Source organism: Cherax quadricarinatus, chromosome 54 (genome assembly GCF_038502225.1).
Source record: "Cherax quadricarinatus isolate ZL_2023a chromosome 54, ASM3850222v1, whole genome shotgun sequence".
Classification (NCBI taxonomy): Eukaryota; Metazoa; Arthropoda; class Malacostraca; order Decapoda; family Parastacidae; genus Cherax; species Cherax quadricarinatus.
The window spans coordinates 25,599,665-25,623,533 of record NC_091345.1 but is presented as its reverse complement, the minus strand read 5'-3'; the positions used below and the strand labels follow the sequence as shown (position 1 = coordinate 25,623,533).

The following is a 23,869-nucleotide window of genomic DNA, read 5'->3' as shown; positions in this document are numbered from 1 at the left end:
TATTGGGGTGTGGAGAAATTTTCTCCAGGAGGGGGGTATCTGAGGGGCCACTCAGAAGGGGGCGAGCGTCTTGTTTACTGCTAGAGTGAGTAATTGATCACAGATGCTATGCCACGTAGTCAAATGACCTCTGCTCCTTGCAGCGGTGTTGCAACGTGTATTTTTATAAGAGACAGTACATCTCTTACTTAGCAGGACAATTAAGGAAAATCCTGCTCCCACTTTATTACCATAGTAAAAATAGTGTACATTGTTGTCTATGCTTAAGACAGCAAGAAACAAACATTCTGCTTTGCTTCATCGAGGAGGTGACAAGGATGCAAGGTACTAGGTCAGCGTTTTTTTTTTTATGCTGGGGGCAGTGACGGCATGGAGCGCTGTAGCGTCTGGCAGACTATCTTTGACTCTACTACGAGTGACACTGACGCCAGGATAACTAGCAAAGATACTGATCTGTGCGTTGGTGTGAACAAAGTGTCTCACAAAACACAATAAACATAAGAGAGAAGTGTGATCAGCTTCTCTTGTGATACATTGTGAACAATAAAGACAAATCTTGTGGAACATAGTGTACCAGTGTGCGTTTCCTAGACAATGGAAGACGTGGACATCCAAGGACACTTCAGCTTCTATCAAGTCACCGATATCTGTCGAAGGTGTTGAGAACACCATAGCTCACGTTACAAAGAGCAAGGTATGTTACGAATTTCTTGTAGATCGGGGGATTGCGCAATTCTTGAGTCACAAGGAGTTTGTAATCAACCTATAATCGGCAGTAAGGTGTGGACTTTTGAGTCCAAACAAGTAAGTATTTCGTCAGCCATCATCGAATGAAATATGCTGACATAACACCCCCTAGGGGTAATTTATACTTACAAATTGTATCTCTTGACAGCCCACTGTTGTGATGGTTTCGACAGCTTCTAGACCTCGTCTGCAGGGGCGGCTGTGTAGACGATTTGCTGTCATTTATCAGCTAAGTGTTCATTATATATAGTTATAATAAACACAGCAGGTAAGGCCAAAAATTCTCAACAGAGTTTTGGTCCTTCGAACCGGATAAAGACCACACTGTGGTCCAAATATGTTGTACTACAGTGTACAAATAACCTATGAGCCAAGGTCCTTCGAAAAAAGCTGTAAAACTAGTGTTTTACAATATAAATCAGTATAAATGAGTCCCTCCAGACTCAATCACAGAGAATGGGCAGCCAAAAGAAAACGGGCGCTCACCCAGCGTTCACCCAACGAAAACGGGAGCTGGGTGACTCACCCAACAAGAAGACGGGGGATGGTATCCTGCACCCTCCATCAACTGCTCCAATCTGGAGAAATCGCTGATTAATACAACACCACCAAGTGATGTTGTTTGTCTGAGTGTATATATACACAGTGTTTATAATGTTTATAGACAGAAATTAAGAGACAAGATTGTGTTAAAGTTTGTTTCTTATAGATTTACCTGTTATATTAAAGGAACTTATATATAAAGTGTAAGCTTTCAAATATATATTAACAGTGAAATTTATATATGTGTAAGTAATATTCACGTGTGATTTACAGTTATACAGTGACATTTATAGTGTATAGTGAATGAAGTGTATAACATCGTTATTTACGATTAATCATCATGGTCAGGCTGACACAGCAAACAAGCCATAAACACCAGCCACATGTACGGTGTACCCTTCATGGTCATTGACCCTGAGGTTAAGCTTAGTGGGTCAGTAGTGTCTGACTCGATTATTGCTGACTTAAGCATAACAAAAACTCAGCTGTCTATAGCAGTACAGTGTTTTATAAACACTCTAAGTGTGGTGCTAGAATTTTCAGTATACCATTAAAATGGCTTGTTTGAAAACTCAGTTTCAGTCTTTACAGACTAAGATTACACAATTAGAAAATCTAATTTCAGTCTGTCTAGGATTAACTCAAGATACAAACATAGATTTTGATGATCTTGAGGTCAAGTTTGGATTATTTACACAACGTATGGAAATAATTAATTCAGACTATACACATTATGAAAATAAATTTCTTGAATCAGATCCATCTGAGGATGAAATTAAAAATGTTTTGGATACTTTTAGTGATCAACAATTAAGGTGGACAGGAGTACAGGCTATCTGCCGTAAAACTCTGTCACAGAGACCTACTATAACTAGTGGTCAAACACCTGTTACACCTGTAACAACAACAAGTGTCCCATTACCAAGCTTACCTACATTGTCATTACCTATTTTCCAAGGTCATAATTATGAAGAATTCATTAGTGGTTTTCAATCCATAGTAAATTCACGAACTGACATAGATGAGATTGCTAAGTTCAATTACCTTAAATGTCTTGTGAAGGGAGAACCCTATGAACTGATTAAGTCATTTCCGGTGGTTAAAGGTAATTATCAAATAGCCTTACGTGTCTTAGCAGACAATTACTTCGATGCTGACAAGGCTAGAGTTAGACATGCAGTCTTAATATCAAGCTTGAAGCCACCCAAACATTGTTATTCAGACTTACAGGCATTTAGAATCACATTAGACAATAGTCTCAGATCTCTAGATGCTAAATATGACCTAAGACAATGTGATTGGTTTATCAGTGGTATTGTACAAGATAAGTTGTCACCACAAACTATTGAACGATTAAATATTATGTTCAATAAACGCTATTTCACTTGTGAGGAAATTAGCAATGGTTTACAAACAATAGTTTCATGCATGCAAGCAACGAGACAAGATGAAAAATCCACAAATCCAGTGGATAATAAACCTTCAACTCAGTATAAAAAGAGTATAACTACTCCCACTAAACCACATAATGGGAAATCCCATATAGGCATTTATCAAGCTGTGAATACAACAGACAGTAAACAAACTGTCACACATAAACGTACTCCAAAATGTGTACTTTGTGATGGAACACATTGGGCACAGTATTGTATTCAATACACATCAATGGAGGCACGTAAACAACGTGTTCATCAGCTGAAAAGATGCATCAAGTGTTTAGGTGAACACAAGGGAGGAAAATGCTCACTGAAGAAGTGTTTTAAATGCAAGGGTATGCATCATACAGCATTATGCCCAAATACTTTTGCTGAACAGCAGCAGACTTCCACAGAATCAGGAAGTCAACAAGCAACAGCATTAAATGTGAGAGATAAGTTTAAAGCAACTGCTCTCCCGATAGCTCGAGTTGAGTTATCTAATAAATTACACAAAACCAATGTGCTAACACTATTTGATCAAGGCTCACAAAGGTCCTTCATAAGAAGAACAGTGTTGCAGAAACTGAATAAACAACCCTATGCCAAAATACAGTTAGATATAGCTGGTTTTTTCCACAATTCTGGTAAACAGACATATGACCTAGCCAAAATCACTGTTGGTCTAGGAAACAGGAAAAAGACAGTAGAAGCTGTGGTAGTAGATGATTTGCCTAAGTCTGTGCAGATCCAGGGATTAAAAGAAACAGTTGCAGCACTGAAAGCAGCTAAGGTCAAGTTAGCCTGTCCTGACATACAGACGGACACAATTAGTCCAATTGATTTAATCATTGGAAGTGATTATTATCACTGTTTTGTGCAAAATATAGTAAGTAAACATGATGTTCACTTGCTGAAAACAGCAGGAGGCCACATGATATGTGGTCCCATTCCCTCTCAAAGTGGGAAAGAAGCTGATATTGATTCAGTGGAAAATGTACTAGTTACGAGAATAACCGCTGATCATGTACCACAGCAAAAATTATCATTACTGGAAGAAATGAATGAACCAGTTGATAAGTTGTGGGATTTAGATGCGATAGGTATTGATGTAAATAAACCAAGCCCACAAGAGTCTCAGACTTATAACCAATATTTGGACACTGTCAAATATAAAGATGGACAGTATTGGGTTAGGTTACCATGGAAATTAAATCCACCACATCTGCCTAGCAATTATCGCATGGCTTTCGGACAGATGAAAGCACAAATACATGAGCTCAGGAAGAATCCAGAGCTACTGACTGTCTATGATAATATCATACAAGAACAGTTGGACAATAAATTCATTGAGGAAATAGTCGAAGATAAGTTGAAGACAAACGCTCATTATCTCCCGCACCATGGAGTCAGAAAAGATTCTGAAACCACTCCACTACGTGTTGTATATAATTGCAGCGCACGTGCAAATAAAGATGTAGCAAGTCTTAATGACTGTCTGATGACCGGACCCTCACTAACTGAGAAGCTTGGAGACGTGCTTATGAAATTTCGCACAAACCCATATGCCTACACGGCTGATATTTCCAAAGCTTTCTTAAGAGTAGGACTACAAGAAATAGATAGAGATTATACTCGATTCTTGTGGCCTGAAAATCCACATGATCCTCAAAGTCCTGTGAAAACTTATCGTTTCAAATCAGTATTATTTGGTGCAACATCCTCTCCATTCTTACTAGAAGCTACTCTAAATACACATTTGAAGAAATCTGAAAGTCCCTTCAAAGAAGTCTTAAAGAAAAGTTTCTATGTGGACAATCTTCAAGGTACTGTGAATAAAGAGGAGGATTTGAAATCCTTATACAGAGAAGCTAACAAGGAGATGAAAGAAGCAAATATGCCTCTAAGGATGTGGAATACAAATTCAAAGCAATTAAGGGAACTTATCAAAGAAGATTTCCCTGAAACTGAAATTCCTGATTGCAACAATATGCTGGGACTTAATTGGAACACACAGGAAGATACTTTGAGTCTCAAAAAGATAAACAATAAATCATGCAGTACACTCACTAAACGTAGTTTACTGTCAGAGGTATCACAATGTTTTGATCCTCTAGGACTCGTCTCACCAATTACCATAAAAGGTAAAATGCTTATGCAAGATGCATGGAAACTCAAAATTGGATGGGATGAGAACTTGCCTCTAGAAATGAGTCAAGCATGGGATGAAATATCCAAGGAGTTTAAACAACTTCATCAAATTAAATTTCCCAGACAAATAGGTCAAGAGGGAAACAAGTACACATTACATGTGTTCTGTGATGCGTCAACCAGAGGTTATGGCGCTGTAGCTTACATGAGTAATGCTGAAGGAAGTACACTAATTACTTCAAAGGCCAGGGTAGCACCCTTGAAGGTCAGAACAGTACCACAATTGGAACTGACAGCACTCTATGTAGGTACAAAATTAGCTGTCTATCTCAACAAAGTACTTGATCATCTCACTATTGAGAAAACCGTGATCTGGAGTGATAATGAGGCAGTTCTCCAGTGGTTAAGAAATAATAAGAGTAAGTTGGTCTATGTACAGAACAGAGTAGCAGAAATAAAAGAGATGCAGAGAGATTATCTCTTTCTTCACGTCTCTACCCAAGAGAATCCAGCTGACATGTTGTCACGTGGTGTCCCACTCAAGAAATTTGTGGATAATAAATTATGGCTCCACGGACCGAACTGGCTCTCTAATGAAAATAACTGGCCTCAGCAAAAAGCTCACATTATGCCAGAAGAAACAGTCTGCTTGAACACAGCAGAAATAAGTTGTGTAAATACTGCAGACACAACAGAAATAGTCATTGATGGATCTAATTACTCATCTTTGGGTAAACTCTTAAGAGTTACAGCTCTTGTCTTTAAATTCATTAAAGGAATAAAACCTGATTATGAATGTCTTGAACCCATTAAATACTGGGTGAAACTAATACAGAAAGATGTTTTCTCTACAGAATATAAATTTCTAGAAACACAAGATAAATCCCCAAAGAAACCTGTCATGATTAATTCTTTAGGACTTTATCTCGACTCAGAAAAGATTATAAGATGTCGAGGAAGAATTCATAATTCTTCACTACCTAAAGAAGCCATACATCCAATATTGATCCCCAAGAATCATTGGCTAACAAAACTGATTGTGCAAAACGCCCACAGTAACGTGTTACATGGTGGGGTAGCTGACACACTTTGTCATATACGACAATCCTACTGGATACCTCAAGGTCGACAAAGTGTGAAAAAACAAATAAAGGACTGTATTACTTGTCGTCACTACGATATGCGAGTATGTCAGTATCCAGGTCCACCTCCATATCCCTCTGAAAGAGTTTGTCATATCACTCCATTTGAGGTGACAGGTGTAGATTATACTGGACCAATAATTTTAACCAAAACAGTTGACAAAGTTCCCATCAAGGTGTACATCTGTTTGTTCACTTGTGCTACAACTAGAGCAGTACATCTAGAAGTAGCCACTGACATGTCTGCTGAAACCTTTATCAAATTATTCAGAAGGTTTGCAGCCAGAAGGGCATGTCCCAGACTGATGATTTCAGATAATGCAACGAACTTTGTTGCTGGTGCTGCTTATATAAGCAAGATCTTTGATCAACCAGAAGTACAACAGATGCTGAATCAACGCAGATGTCGTTGGAGATACATTCCTCCTAAATCTCCATGGCACGGCGGATTTTATGAAAGAATGATCGGCATTGTAAAACGTTGTTTAAGGAAGACTCTTCATCGTCAGAGAATAGACTTAGAAGAATTCCGTACAGTTGTGACTGAAATAGAAAATAGAGTCAACAACAGACCTCTAACTTATGTTACCGATGATCTGGACAATTTAGAAGTGTTAAGTCCATCTCATTTACTCCATGGCAGAAGGCTCGAACCTGTTCCTCCCATGAATGATAAAGAAATCATAGAGGATCCTACTTATTTCGAACCTGAGCAACTCAGACGTAAATTCAAACACCTTAATAAAGTGATTGAACGTTGGGAGAAAATTTGGCGAGAAGACTATCTCACCTCATTGAGAGAACACTTCTATGGAGCTGGTGTTCCTGAAAATCATAAGTCCTTAAGACCTGGTGACATAGTGATTATCGACAATGATGGTCCGAGGTCCCAATGGCCACTTGGAAAAATTGTGACCATATATCCTGATGCAAATGGAATCATCAGGACAGTTGATGTTTTGAGCAAAGGTGTAGTGAATAAGCGGACAATAAATAAACTAGTGCCGTTAGAATTACACAGTGTTGAAAACAAAATTAGTGATTCTCCAGAAACCACACAGACTAAAGCTGTTCAGAAAAGACAAGCAGCAGTGGTGGCGAGTGAGAAAATTAAATTAATGTTAAGTGATGAATAGTTCACCTGCAGCGAACCTCCGCCGCCCCCCAGTGTGGAGAAATTTTCTCCAGGAGGGGGGTATCAGCCCCCTTCAGCCCTTTCAGCCCTGAGGGGCCAAGCCTCTCAGCCCTGAGGGGCCACTCAGAAGGGGCGAGCGTCTTGTTTACTGCTAGAGTGAGTAATTGATCACAGATGCTATGCCACGTAGTCAAATGACCTCTGCTCCTTGCAGCGGTGTTGCAACGTGTATTTTTATAAGAGACAGTACATCTCTTACTTAGCAGGACAATTAAGGAAAATCCTGCTCCCACTTTATTACCATAGTAAAAATAGTGTACATTGTTGTCTATGATTAAGACAGCAAGAAACAAACATTCTGCTTTGCTTCATCGAGGAGGTGACAAGGATGCAAGGTACTAGGTCAGCGTTTTTTTTTTTGTGCTGGGGGCAGTGATGGGATGGAGCGCTGTAGCGTCTGGCAGACTATCTTTGACTCTACTACGAGTGACACTGACGCCAGGATAACCAACAAAGAACACTGATCTGTGCGTTAGTGTGGACAAAGTGTCTCACAAAACACGATAAACATAAGAGAAGTGTGATCAGCTTCTCTTGTGATACATTGTGAACAATAAAGACAAATCTTGTGGAACATAGTGTACCAGTGTGCGTTTCCTAGACAATGGAAGACGTGGACATCCAAGGACACTTCAGCTTCTATCAAGTCACCGATATCTGTCGAAGGTGTTGAGAACACCATAGCTCACGTTACAAAGAGCAAGGTATGTTACGAATTTCTTGTAGATCGGGGGATTGCGCAATTCTTGAGTCACAAGGAGTTTGTAATCAACCTATAATCGGCAGTAAGGTGTGGACTTTTGAGTCCAAACAAGTAAGTATTTCGTCAGCCATCATCGAATGAAATATGCTGACATAACACCCCCTAGGGGTAATTTATACTTACAAATTGTATCTCTTGACAGCCCACTGTTGTGATGGTTTCGACAGCTTCTAGACCTCGTCTGCAGGGGCGGCTGTGTAGACGATTTGCTGTCATTTATCAGCTAAGTGTTCATTATATATAGTTATAATAAACACAGCAGGTAAGGCCAAAAATTCTCAACACTGGATAGATCTGTCATTTCAGGAGAGCCTTCAACACAGGAGGGATGTGGGTGGCCTTACTGTTATGTACAAGGCCAATATTGTCAAAGTACCACACTTGGATCCACTTCGAGGACAGTGTGAAGCAAGCTTCTATACCACATGACGGGCAGAAAGCAGCAACTTCACTCTGGCTGTACCCTTCTCCAGAACATCACTTACTCTGAGATCATTTATCCTCAGGATGATTCGAGTATGGAACACATTCGTACAGCATAATGATGTCAACGAGATAAAGTCAGTTGATCAAATGAAAATGCTGGCCCATAGATGGCTCCAATTTCATCCTGTTCCCTACTTGTATGTCTCATAACAATAAAAATGCTTTCAAATGAGCTGATGTAGGTAACAGCTCTTAGCTTGCCAATAAAGTTAGAAATCCTTAACCTGTAAATAGCTTGTCAATAAAGCTAGGGATCCTTAACCTAACCTTGTGAAACCCTGTGAAAAAAAAGCGGGAGAGAGAGAGAGAGGTAGAGTAGAGTGTCGATAGGTGGGTCGGGGTTGCGAGTGGATGGGGTGGGGGCCTCTTGTGTACCAGAGAAGGGATTAGGGCAAAGCTTGAAGGGGGGGGGGTGGAGACTATTATTGGAGACACCGTTTTATGCTCGTGTGCCCAGAATAGTCTGCGCCTCACCCTTGTATGTCTTAATATTCTAACAACGTACTAATAGTAATACTATTAATACTAATAAAACCAATGCTATACTAATAATGCCAATACTCAGCTTCAACAAGCCTGAACACTGTACTGTGTGTGTGTGTGTGTGTGTGTGTGTGTGTGTGTGTGTGTGTGTGTGTTTATAGTCCTTACTATGCCCTCTGGAGCAGAGTTTGTGACAGCCAGCTACCAGTGATCGTAGGGCCGGCTATGTATGGATCCTGCCTCCATCACCTCACTTCTCAAACTATTTCACTTCCTGACAACTTTGTGACTGAAGAAATACTTCCTAACATCTCTGTGACGCATCTGAGTCTTCAACTTCCAATTGTGACCCAAAGGAATTAAACCTAAACCCCCTTTCGCCAGCGGTGTCATTACAACCGTTTGCCTCAGCCAATGGCAACCATATCCCCCATATAAAATTCAGTACTTTCCTTTGCACTTGCCGCTCATCTTTCGCCATCAAGGGGTACACCACAGCAACGTGCCACAATTTAGGATAAATGAGTGTATTAACCACAATGACTCTCTGTTGTATAGCCAAATCACTCGTTCTTATTCCCCCTAACCTAAGCAAGACCCGTTGCACTACCCTTTTAGAATTTACCTCTCTAGCCCCCTGTGCTTCCCCTCTGTACAATACTCCACAAATTTTTATCTGCTCTACAACCTGCCATCCATACTTATTTCCCAGTTCCCCTCCCACCCATGACCCAACCTCCAGTAATTTCGAATTTTCATTATTAACACTCATACCTGTTGCTCCACTAAATATTTCAACAATTCTGATTACATTCTTTAACCCCTTCTCTCCCACCACTAAGACCGTCGTGTCATCAACATAACCAACTATACCCGTAGCACCGGTAAGTCTTACCCCCCCCTCACTTACTCCTACATTTATCAACCTATATAATGGGTCTTGCAGACATGCAAATAGGATTTGAGACATGGGGCATCCCTGCCTCAGCCCCCTACCCATTTATTTGCACTCGTATTTCTGCACCTCTATATAAAGTTTCTGCCCACTTCACAATTTTCTCACCGAAACCCATCCTTCTCATAATCATCCATAATGTCTCTCTCTCTACACAATCATAAGCCGCCTTCCAATCCAAAGCAAGAACACCTCCACCGTCCATCCTGCGCTCCTCTATATAATCCTTTATCCTCCCATGCCCACTAAACATTGTTCGCCCTGGCACACCCATCTGTCCCATATCTATAACCTTCCCAATTACTTTACACAACCTATTATTTAAAACCTTGGCAAACCATTTATAATCCCCACACATTAATGATAAACCTCTATAATCTAAGATGTTATTCTGTACTTCCCCCTTTGGAACCATAACTACTACACCTGTCCTTTGTGTTAGACTCATGCTTCCCATATCCTTCATCTCATTCACCAACTGCACCAAGAAATCCTTCATGACATCCCAGTTGCTCAAATAAAATTCATTTGGGATTCCATCTATCCCAGGTGCTTTCCTGACACTCATCCCTTTTAAAGCCGTCCACACTTCCTCTTCATCTATAGGCCCTTCTATCATCGCTCTCTCTTCTGACTCTAGGTTTCTCTGTATCCCCTTCTCTAAAATCTTCAGATCTCCTATCTTTCTGTTTCCCCCTCTCATATATATCTCAAACCACTTATCAGAATAAACACTCATACTTTCCGTAGTTACTAACCTCTATCCCATCGTATACCCTCCCACATCAGTATGTACGTCCAACTTCATCATAGTTATTATCCTCTGTCGTGTCTTTAACGCCGCAATACATAGGCAGATGACTTATCTCCCCATAAAACGTCTTCCAATCCACCTCTCAATCTCTCGCCATCAATCTTGCATTCTGCATTTCCATCAATTGCGCTTTGATGCCCTCAATCTCTTGTACTGGATAAACCCCACTGAAACCTTCATAGCACTGTTTCAACTGCCCTTCTAAATATCTCTGTAAGCCATATTTCCAATGACTTACCTCCTTTCCTTTCCTCATATAAAAATTCTTGATTCCTAGATTAGCATATTCCTCCCACCATCGTAGTATATCACCTCCCTTTCTCCCCTTGGTCCACTCATTTGTCCACCACTCAACAAAACTAACACCGTCGTCCTGCTCATCTAACAATCTCACATTAAGTTTCCAATAACTCATGTAACGCTTTGGTAAACCTCCCCATCCCACATCCACGACCACTCCTCTATGATCTGAAAACACAACGTTTATAGTTTCTGTATTAGCAACCTGTAACCCGGGAGAAGCATAAATACGGTCTAATAGTGCCGCGTATCCTCTCCTTACATAAGTATGCTCCACGTTCCACCCCTCACCCCTCACTACATCCGCTAAGCCTGCTCCCCCTAAAGCATCCTGTAGAACCCCCAACACACACACCCAGCTCCTCTAGGCTCCACATCCTTCCTACGGATTACACAATTCCAATCCCCCCCAAATAATGTATATATAGGAAGCCCTCGCATATGATAAATAAGAACGTCCCTCACAAAATCTTCCTTTACATGCCTATTGCTATCAGCAGGCATATAAACACTTACTAAACACACACAAACTCCACCCCATGTACCATCCACCCTTACTAGTCTCCCATCCCCCTTCTTCCCAGTGTAACATTTGAAATGGACTGGTCTCCACTATTAAAACTGCAGCACCTCCCTTGAGTTTACCTGTATACCCAGCATAAACTTTGTACCCGTCAACTAATAAATCCCGACCAAACTTAAAATTATGTTCTTGTAAAAGGATAACATGAACCCCATATTGCCTTAAAAAGGCACTGAACATCCTCCTTTTCACTTCAGCCCTGAGACCATTTATATTCAACATTAAACACTTAAAAATGCTAACGGGGGCTTACCAATCGATCTCTTACCATGTGTTTCTTTACGATTTTGATCAGTATTCTTTTCACTATGCCTGATCCTAGCCACGTCTTTCTCCTTCCCCTTACCCCTCCCCCCCCTGACTTTCCTAGCCACATCCACTGTTTGTTTTTTACCCGAACGTTGTGCAAGCGTAGGAATATCATCACTGTCCGAGGCAACTGCCTCCCTCTTACGTGAAGCCGCAACAGTGATCATTTCTTTCGGACTGCCTTCCTTGTGTATTTCAACTACAGTTTCACAGAGCCCTTGTGTTTGCCCATCCCTCCTACTCACATTGCCTCCCTCATGTACTCCTCCCTGATTCATATGTTGCTCATGCAAGCCTATATTCAGCATACTATCTTCATGGTGATCAACCAAAAATTCCTTTATAACATTATTTATGGCAGCCGACACTTTACTACCCAAATCCACTTGTTCGACCTCTTCCTCCATACATATTTTTTCAACGTCCTGTGTTACATCCGGTAACGTAGCACACTCCTCTGGACTGTCATCCACAATCTCACTTTACAACCTACATTCCCGAATATGTTCTCCTGTAGACTGGGACATCACCTCTCTTTCCTTTTCCCCTCCTGTCCCTGCTCCCTGTGTCCCGGTCGACGAGCGTCGTGGACACTGTGCAGCCACATGTTCAAATGCACCACGCAATCGACAGGTTCTCCTTTGCCTGGCATATGTGACATAAACCTGAGTTTTAAAATCACTCAAAGCCACAAATAAAGGTATGGATCGTCACAAGGACATTTTGAGAGTGAAAGATCCCTCACACAGTCCCGCATACATACCATCTGACCATCGTCCAATCGTAGCTTGATGTATTACTCCATATTCCTCAAACGACGCTTTAATGTCTTCTTCATCCGCCTCAAAGGGGACATTCCGTATTTTTACCCAAGTATAGTACAGTGGACCCCGGTATTCGATGGCATCGGTATTCGATAAATCCGGTATTCGATGCATTATATCGCAAAAATTTTTCCTCGGTATTCGATTGAAAACCCAGTATTCGATACGATTCATACGAGACCTGTCCACATGTGGCCTGAACTGCCCCTTGTGTGCCAGTGTTTACAAGCCAGCCAGTGTGCGCACATCTAATGCAAACTCCCTTCCTGTAAGCTTTTTCACCCTGAAATGTGTACCTCTTCAGTACAGGAAAGACTGTGCTATAACTTAAATTGCCAGGCATACCATCTAAAGGGGACAAAAAGATACAAAACATCCAGGCCATGGGAAAACCTGGGTAGCCACAGCCACTCAAGAGGGAGAGGTTTTTTAGTGCCAGGAAGGAAAAAAAACTGGCAGGAAATGGCAGAAATCGTACACCAAATCCAGTCATTCCTGGAGTGGAACCACAGTCGATGGCCTCCACTCCAAACCAACAGATACAGATACTAATGCCGGAAAAAAAATCCCCCCCCAGTACCAACAATACCACCAGTCCGATAACATTCTTCTTTGCAAATATACAGGGTCTAAAGCCAGCAACAAACAACAAAATACCTTTCATCCGTGGACTGCTTGCAGAGGCAAAGGCAATGTTCGCGGCTTTCACTGAGACCCACATAAAGGATCACTTGGACAATGAAATATGGATCCCAGGTTACAACCTATACAGATGTGACAGAGTGAACAGGCAAAAGGGGGGGGGGGGTTGGCCTGTACATTGCAGAGTCACTTGTTTGCACAGAACTGCTTAATGCCTCAAATGACGTAGTGGAAGTTTTAGCAGTAAAGGTCGAGAACCAAAACCTAGTCATTGTGGTAGTCTACAAGCCTCCGGATGCAACATCCCAGCAATTCCAGGAACAGCTGTTAAAAATTGACCACTGTCTGGAAAATCTTCCAGCTCCTGCACCCAACATCTTGCTCCTGGGGGATTTCAACTTAAGGCACCTAAAATGGAGGAATATAGCAAATAATATTGTTGCAGTAATAACACCAGGAGGCAGCTCTGATGAAAACTCACACTCACACGAGCTTTTAAATCTCTGCACAAAATTCAATTTAAACCAGCAAATAATAGAGCCTACTAGACTGGAGAATACACTAGACCTCATATTCACTAACAATGATGATCTGATAAGAAATGTCACCATATCAAAAACAATATACTCAGATCACAACATAATTGAGGTTCAGACATGTATGCGAGGAGCCCCAGACCGACAAAATGAGACTAGTCACGAGGGAGCATTCACCAAATTCAACTTCAATAACAAAAACATAAAGTGGGACCAAGTAAACCAAGTCCTAACCGATATAAGCTGGGAAGATATACTAAGCAACACAGACCCAAACTTATGCCTAGAACAGATTAACTCGGTGGCACTCGATGTATGCACAAGGCTTATTCCTCTAAGAAAAAGGAGGAGTAGATGTAAAATAGAAAGAGACAGGCGCTCCCTTTACAGGCGACGGAAAAGAATAACAGAGCGGCTAAAAGAGGTCAATCTATCTGAAATGCGCAGGGAGACACTGGTCAGAGAAATAGCAAGCATCGAACTTAAGCTAAAAGAATCCTTTAGGAGTCAGGAATCGCGGGAAGAACTAAAAGCTATAAATGAAATCGAAAGAAACCCAAAGTATTTCTTCTCCTATGCCAAATCAAAATCGAGAACAACGCCCAGTATTGGGCCCCTACTTAAACAAGATGGGTCCTACACAGATGACAGCAAGGAAATGAGTGAGCTACTCAAGTCCCAATATGACTCAGTTTTTAGCAAGCCGCTAACCAGACTGAGAGTCGAAGATCAAAATGATTTTTTTATGAGAGAGCCACAAAATTTGATTAACACAAGCCTATCCGATGTTATCCTGACGCCAAATGACTTCGAACAGGCGATAAATGACATGCCCATGCACTCTGCCCCAGGGCCAGACTCATGGAACTCTGTGTTCATCAAGAACTGCAAGAAGCCCCTATCACGAGCCTTTTCCATCCTATGGAGAGGGAGCATGGACACGGGGGTCGTCCCTCAGTTACTAAAAACAACAGACATAGCCCCACTCCACAAAGGGGGCAGTAAAGCAACAGCAAAGAACTACAGACCAATAGCACTAACATCCCATATCATAAAAATCTTTGAAAGGGTCCTAAGAAGCAAGATCACCACCCATCTAGAAACCCATCAGTTACACAACCCAGGGCAACATGGGTTTAGAACAGGTCGCTCCTGTCTGTCTCAGCTACTGGATCACTACGACAAGGTCCTAAATGCACTAGAAGACAAAAAGAATGCAGATGTAATATATACAGACTTTGCAAAAGCCTTCGACAAGTGTGACCATGGCGTAATAGCGCACAAAATGCGCGCTAAAGGAATAACAGGAAAAGTCGGTCGATGGATCTATAATTTCCTCACTAACAGAACACAGAGAGTAGTCGTCAACAGAGTAAAGTCCGAGGCAGCTACGGTGAAAAGCTCTGTTCCACAAGGCACAGTACTAGCTCCCATCTTGTTCCTCATCCTCATATCCGACATAGACAAGGATGTCAGCCACAGCACCGTGTCTTCCTTTGCAGATGACACCCGAATCTGCATGACAGTGTCTTCCATTGCAGACACTGCAAGGCTCCAGGCGGACATCAACCAAATCTTTCAGTGGGCTGCAGAAAACAATATGAAGTTCAATGATGAGAAATTTCAATTACTCAGATATGGTAAACATGAGGAAATTAAATCTTCATCAGAGTACAAAACAAATTCTGGCCACGAAATAGAGCGAAACACCAACGTCAAAGACCTGGGAGTGATTATGTCGGAGGATCTCACCTTCAAGGACCATAACATTGTATCAATCGCATCTGCTAGAAAAATGACAGGATGGATAATGAGAACCTTCAAAACTAGGGAGGCCAAGCCCATGATGACACTCTTCAGGTCACTTGTTCTATCTAGGCTGGAATATTGCTGCACTCTAACAGCACCTTTCAAGGCAGGTGAAATTGCCGACCTAGAAAATGTACAGAGAACTTTCACGGCGCGCATAACGGAGATAAAACACCTCAATTATTGGGAGCGCTTGAGGTTTCTAAACCTGTATTCCCTGGAACGCAGGAGGGAGAGATACATGATTATATACACCTGGAAAATCCTAGAGGGACTAGTACCGAACTTGCACACGAAAATCACTCACTACGAAAGCAAAAGACTTGGCAGACGATGCACCATCCCCCCAATGAAAAGCAGGGGTGTCACTAGCACGTTAAGAGACCATACAATAAGTGTCAGGGGCCCGAGACTGTTCAACTGCCTCCCAGCACACATAAGGGAGATTACCAACAGACCCCTGGCAGTCTTCAAGCTGGCACTGGACAAGCACCTAAAGTCAGTTCCTGATCAGCCGGGCTGTGGCTCGTACGTTGGTTTGCGTGCAGCCAGCAGCAACAGCCTGGTTGATCAGGCGCTGATCCACCAGGAGGCCTGGTCACAGACCGGGCCGCGGGGGCGTTGACCCCCGAAACTCTCTCCAGGTAAACTCCAGGCTAAGGATACATTCGGTACATTCCATATTATCCATATTATCACTGTGTTTGGTGCTTGTTTCTGCAAAATAAGTCACCATGGGCCCCAAGAAAGCTTCTAGTGCCAACCCTGTGGTAAAAAGGGTGAGAATTAGTATGGAAATTAAGAAAGATTTTGAAGGGTTTGGGGCTAACCCTGAGAAGCCTATACCAGTTGTGGAATACATTGTGCCTACTTCAAAAATTAAGGAAATGTGTGCACAGTGGGTTGAAGTGCAAACCTTTATGGATGAAAATCACCCTAACACAGCTATTACAATGACAATGTTGTGGCCCATTTTAGACAAATCATAAAGGAACGGGAGGTACAGAGCTCTATGGACAGATTTGTTGTGCGACAGAGGTCCAGTGACTCTGAAGATGGTCCTAGTGGCATTAAAAGAAGAAAGGAAGTAACCCTGGAAAAGAACTTGCTACCTCAAGTCCTAATGGAAGGGGATTCCCTTTCTAAACGCTAACACCTCTCCCCTCCTTCCATCCCATCAATCATCACCAGATCTTCATTAAAGGTAAGTGTCAATTATTTTATTGTTATTGTAATTATTCTATTGCATTAAACTTAATATTTCATGTAGTAAATTTTTTTTTTCATACTTTTGGGTGTCTTGCACGGATTAATTTGATATTCATTATTTCTTATGAGGAAAATTGATTCGGTTTTCGATATTATCGGTATTCGATGAGCTCTCAGGAACGGATTAATATCGAATACCGGGGGTCCACTGTACTTGGACACGTCCCTCATCCTCACTTCCAAACCAGGGTTAACTGTCATACACACATCCTGGTACTGATCCACCATTTTGTCATACGTCACAGTCGTCACAAATTTCACGAATATTCAGATCTTCATTGTTGATTCCATATGTATCTCGTAAGATAGCAGGCAGTAGAACAGATGCATTTGTGTTATACACCGCACCTTTCAGCACTTCTATGCACACAGTATTGACACGTCTCCAGATAGCCTGTGCCATCTTGAGAAAATCTCGCAGTGCTACCAACAGACAGAAGCACAACAGCCAATGTCCGCGCTCCACCAAGGGTGTGTGACGACTGCAAGAGCTAAGGTGCAGCACAACCTCCCGGCCCGAAAGCGAAGAGGTCAATGAAAGGTAGGTAGGCAGGAAAGTAAACAGTTAGCATGTTACCAAAAACTGCACGTATATAAAACTCTGTTTATTTTCTTGCCAGTGTTCTTACTATTATAATCATTTCCACTTGCTATACATGCTCGCATTCTGCTCTGGCAAATTACACTACCAACATTGTCACTGTTCGCCCCGCACTAAATATCTCCCTGTGTGTTAGTGTTATACTAGTGGGCTTTGAAATAATCGTTTTAGGATAACAGATCGTAGCCAGTAAATTGAACAAGGTAAAAAATATATATGTGAAAGTCGGTGTAACGTGGTGATTATCGACAGTGAGTGTAATATCTGAATATCTAACAAAGGCAATACGTACAGATCTGCCCTTGAGCTTGGTGACGACGCAAGGCAAGGCAGCAGGTTCCCCCTCCATCACAGTAATATTGCTCGGCAGCCTCTCGTCAAACTCAGGCGGGTTCCAGCTAACGGACACCTTCTTGTTCTTGTTGCCTGTACGGAAGAGAAAGTGAGCCCTCAGAGTGTGTCTCAGTGCTGTTGCTCACAACACTTATGGAATTATTCGTAAGATGTCAAACACGACATCGTCACATAAGACGTGAGATAATAAGCAGCACTTGTTTTGCACCTTAATTTTTTAGACGTTTTGAAGAAAATATATTTACTGTTAAGGAATCAAAGGAGTGTGTGATACCTTTTAGACAGCTCTCATTATGGATGACTTGGATATTTTTATATGTATGAAAAAGCGCTAAACATTAAAGGTCATAACAGTGCCTGGAAAACAGGAAGTAGTCGGGTCTGATCCAATTACTTTCTATTCCTGAAGCGCTGTTCGACCCATGATGAAATTTATTTCATAGGAATAAATCTTTCGCATGACACCTTAACTTCATGATTAGAATTACCTTTTGCTGTAATAAACTGCAAAATGTGAAATATATAATAGTGTGAAGTCACTAAACAGACTTTCTACTTTATCTTGCATTAAGAGTGTCACGACTTCCATTTTTGTTATTGAAAACAACAGGTATAATGAATTAATATTTACCAGCTAGATAATCTCACCTGATGGAGAAAGATGCACCAAGACGCGATAAGAGAATCTCTGAGCAAGGATAGTCCGAAGACTGAAGCTTACATGACAAATCCGGCATCTAGGTGAATATGGCAACCCTCATCCACTAAGACTTATTAATGTACAGAACGAGTGGTTGCTAATTATAACAATTTATGAAGTTGTTTATTTAAAATTTGAATGTGATCATTATATTTAAATTAAGCATCTATACGTATATCTATCGTCTCTATTACCTATTATTATTATTATTATTATAATCAAAAAGAAGCACTAAGCCACAAGGGCTATACAGCGCTGCAGGGTAGGGAAGGAAGTGAGGTTATTGTGTGGCAGAAGGGAGGAGGGATGATCAGTAGGTTGCAGAAAACAGCGGGGCAGGGGATAGTACGGGGGTAGAGGGTAGCAAGAGATTGAAGTAGAAAGGGCTGAAGGTATCAGAATTTGTGAAGTAAGTCAGTTGTTGTCAAAAAGTCAATGAGAGAGTCCGGATGAAAGGTGGGTCCATCAGCGAGAAGGGAAGGTAAAGAGAGAGCAGCGGAGCGAAGACGACGATGGAGGTAAATTCTGTGAGCTCGTTGATAAAGTGGGCAGTCCAACAGAATGTGGCTGACTGATAATGGAGCTTGGCAATTGTCACAGAGAGGAGCAGGGTGCCTCTCCATGAGATATCCATGAGTAAGACAAGTACAGCCAATGCAAAGACGGGAGAGAGTAGTCTCCCAACCTCGACACTGGTGATAACAAGACGGCCAGTAACCTATACTCGGTTTAATAGATTGAAGTTTGTTGCCAAGCATAGTAGACCCACGTTGTTGCCAATGGGTGTGAAGGTGGGAAGATATTGCAGCAAAATAGTCCATACATGGAATACCTCTATATGAAATTGGTAGGTCATGTACTGCTGACTGCGCAGCAGTGTCTGCCTGTTCATTGCCCTGTAGATCAACATGAGCAGGGACCCAACAAAAAACAATATCTTTATGCTTGGTAAAGATGCGACGTAGCCAAAGTTCGATACGGAGGACTAAGGGGTGAGGTGTATCAAATTTCTGTATAGCCTGTAAAGCAATAAGGGAGTCTGAGACAACCACAAATGATGACACAGGCATAGATGCAATACGGATAAGTGCTGCAAGGATGGCATACAATTCAGCAGTAAAAATACTAGCCGAAGATAGTAAATGCCCTCGTATGATGATGTCCGGAAACACTGCTGCTGATCCTACGCCGTCAGAAGACTTAGAGCCATCTGTGTACACAGCAATGGCATGAGAATGAGAGTGGAAGTGGTCAAGAAAAAGAGAGCGGGAAGCGACCATAGACAGTTGGGCTTTCGAGCAAGGGAGAGAGAAAGAACAGACTCGAACAGCTGGAACTTCCCAGGGAGGTAGGGAAAAGTGAGATGCTACATGAACATAGAAAGGTGGTAATTGAAGAGAAGACAAGAGCGAATGAAGGCGAAGAGAGAAGGGTCGGAGTAAACAGGGGCGGAGAACAAATAAAGAATGTCTACTAATATCAGTGACCATTCTATAAATGGAAGGATTGCGGAGATCATGAGAGCGTACATAGCAGCGAAGGCAATGGGCATCACGGCGATAGGATAAGGATGGAACGTTCGCTTCTGCATAGAGGCTCTCGACAGGAGAAGAGCGAAAAGCACCAAGGCATAAACGTAATCCTTGGTGATGAATGGGGTTAAGGCTAGAGAGAGTAGCAGGAGAGGCCGCTGAGTAGATCTGGTCACCACAATCAAGTTTCGATAAAATGAGGGTGGAATGTAGCCGAAGGAGGGTACGACGATCAGCTCCCCATGAAAGATGAGCAAGGGTTTTAAGAAGGTTCAGCCGGCTGTGACAAGTTGCCTTCAGAGAGGCAATGTGAGGTTTCCAGGATAACCTACGGTCAAAGAGGAGGCCCAGAAACTTGACTATATCACGTTCAGGGATACGGGAGCCATAGAGGTACAAAGGATGATCGGAGATGACAGAGCGTCTAGTGAAAGTAATTTGATGGGTTTTAGTGCTGGAAAATTTAAACCCATGTGCGGTGGCCCAATTGGAAACACGGTCAACTGCATGCTGGAGAGAAACTGTAATGAGGTGACAGTCAGCGCCTGCACAGGCAATAGCGAAGTCATCAACATAGAGTGATGACCAAATATGTGATGGAAGACTAGAGGCCAAATCATTAATAGCAAGGAGAAAAAGTGTTGTGCTCAGAACACATCCCTGGGGGACATCTTCAGCTTGGATAAAGTCCGGGGAGAGCACATTATTAACCCGAACACGGAAATGCCTGTCAGTTAAAAAGTTCTTAAGGAAGGATGGTAGATTGCCTCGAAGGCCTAAGGAGTGGGCTTGGGCTAAAATATTATGCCTCCACGTTGTGTCATATGCCTTCTCAAGGTAAAAAAATATGACAATAACTGAGTGGTTATTTGCAAAGGCATTATGAACATACGTATCCAAGTGTAGTAAGGGGTCTATGTTAGAACGTCCCTTACGAAAGCCATATTGACGAGTGGAGAGACTGTTGTGTGTCTCTAAATACCACACTAAACGTCTATTTACCAGGCGTTCCATCACTTTGCAAACTGCACTGGTAAGAGCAATGGGACGATAGTGGGAGGCTTCATGTTCCGTAGTGCCTGGTTTGCGGAAAGGGAGAACAATGGCAGATTTCCACAGCTGTGGAAGAACTCCTTGTGACCAAATAAGATTGTAAAGGCGTAATAGGACTGCAAGGGCTGACTGATGTAAATGTTGTAGCATACGAATGTGAATGTCGTTGGGCCCAGCTGCTGATGATTGGCAAGCTGAGAGTGTTGACTCCAGTTCTTAAAGTGTAAAAGGCACATTATACTGTTCTTCTCTGAGAGAAGAAAAGACCAAGGGTGCTAACTCTCTGGCAGACTATGAGGAAAGAAACGAGGGGCATAGATGGAGTCCCTGAAAAATACGGACCAGATGATTGCCAATTTCATTGGCAACATCTAGTGGGTTTGCTATATCAACACCGTCAACCCGCAGAACAGGAGCCGGGTCAGGAGAATATTTACCACTCAGTTTTCGTACTTTTTTCCAGACTGCACTCATAGAGGAAGCAGAGGTGATGGTGGAGACATAATCTCGCCAGCAAGTGCGTTTAGCATCACAGATGACATGGCGAGCGATCGCCCGCTTCTGCTTAAAATCAGGAAGTCTCTCCGTGGTTCTATTGTACCAGTACCTGCCCCATGCAGCGCGTTTCAAACGTACTGCACGAGCACAAGCAGGAGACCACCAAGGCACGCATTTCTGAGAATGCCTGCCCGAAGTTTGGGGTATACAATTAGAAGCGGCGGTTAAAACGGAGGACGAGAAGAGGTGTAAAAGCTCATCAATGGAGGACGAAGAAGGAACCTCTCTAAAAACAGTTAGGTGTGAGTAAAGGTTCCAATTTGCCTGATCAAATTTCCAGCGTGGGATGCGAAGAGGTGGTGAATATGAAGGGGAAGTAAGAATGATTGGGAAATGATCGCTGTCATGAAAGTCCGGGAGAACAGACCAAGTGAAGTCTAATGTGGAGGAGGAAGAGCAGACTGAGAGATCGATGCAAGAGAGAGTGTGAGTCCGAGGATCAAAATGGGTGTGAGTACCTGTATTTAAAACATGGAGGGAGTGGGTGACAAGAGAAGCCTCTAACTGAATGCCACGGGAATCACAGTGAGACCCCCCAGAGGAAATGATTGACATTAAAATCGCCAAGTAACAGAATTGGTGGCAGTAATGACGAAACAAGAAAGTCAATATCCAGAATAGATAATGCCCGAGAAGGAGAGAGATATGAAGAACAGAGCGTATACCACCTATGCAAGTGGATATGGGCTGCTGTGTAATGCAGAGAAGTATGAACAAATAGCAGATGGTACAGAATATCAGTGCGTACAAGACGGGCACTTTCATTAAAGGTCCCATCAGGAAAAGGATCTGACGAATACAATAAATTATAGCCTGAGATGGGAGAGATAACAGCAGAGTGTAATTTTGGTTCCTGTAAGCAAACACCAACAGGGGAAAATTGGGAGAGTAACATCTGAAGCTCACCCCAATTACCCCTGAGGCCGCGTATATTCCACTGTAAATAGGCCATGATTGGCAATGATAAAGACACTTGAAATCCGCAGGTAAGGGTTCCTACGGACTAAAGGGGTTAGAAAAGTCCACATGCGGAGGCAGCGGAAAACGTTCAAGCAGCGAAGGAACGGTGCGCTGTGAAGAAAAGAGTTGCGCAGATGGATTAGAGGAGAGAGAAGGAACAGAGGGTGGATCAGTGTCCATTGATGGTTTGGTCTCTGCAATATATTCAGAGATTGCTTCAAGTGTTTCGGAATTCAGAGACGTCGTATGGGAGACAATATTGGAGATGGTAGGGGGAGGATGAGTAAAGATTGGAACGGTAATGGACTGTACCAAGGTAGGGGGGGCGAAAGGGTGGAGGGAACTGGAGAAGAAGCATGGAAGGGGGCAGAAGAGGCAGAAACCTGGGAGGTGGCAGAAGAGGAAGAAACCTGGGAGGGAACAGGGGAGGTAGGTATAGTACGAGGAGGAGGGTGAACCTCTACACTTGTAACAGAGCCAGTGAGAGGGAAAGAACCCGGTACAGAGACAGGGAAGGTAAAATGAGGAGGTGGAAGTAGGGAAGGAGGGGTTAAAGGACCTTTTTTGACTTCTGAGAAGTAGAGGGGCGATTGGGAGGAGGTGTCGTACGAGGTCTCGTCGATACTGAGGCTTGTGAGGGAGAACATGAAGAAGCGTGAACAGACTGAGGCATTGAAGTAGGGACGTCTGAGCCTAGGACAGCAAAAGAATTAGATACAGGAGTGACTATGGGAGAGGTAACCACAGAGGAGGCTGCAGAAGATGGGACCCCAGAAGTGGGGGGACGTTTTGAAACACGGGAATAAAAAATACGAGGTAGTCTCCCTCGGAGGCGGAGATGAGAAACTGCCATGGCATAAGGGAGACCTTCTGCCTCTTTGAGGTAACGGATTTCCCGCTCATTTAAGTAGACTTGGCAACGGCGAGAGTACAAAGGGTGAGCCTCATGACAATTAAGGCAAGAGGGAGGTCGATTGCACCACAGACTGGGCATTCGGCTATGGAACTGCAATATTTAGCTGGATGCCAAATCACCAGCAATTTCTACACTGCTACGGTGTAGGGATCACCTTTCGAACTTGTAACCGATGTCTTGCCACATAAACTGAGGATGGGAGTTCACGGCTGTCAAAAGTTAAATGAGC

General features: G+C 42.6%; 1 protein-coding gene across 1 annotated transcript in view; it reads right to left on the bottom strand.

Moving 5' to 3' along the window:
- The window catches only part of LOC128699067 (hemicentin-1-like), a 175,815-nt gene that overhangs the window by 127,842 nt on the left and 24,104 nt on the right, over nucleotides 1–23,869 (bottom strand). The window contains exons 3-4 of the mRNA XM_070096530.1: nucleotides 19,454–19,640; nucleotides 17,860–17,993 (exon numbers count right to left, since the gene is read on the bottom strand). Of these exons, the coding sequence (XP_069952631.1) occupies nucleotides 17,860–17,993; nucleotides 19,454–19,640 (321 nt within the window). The remainder of the gene's footprint in view (nucleotides 1–17,859; nucleotides 17,994–19,453; nucleotides 19,641–23,869) is intronic.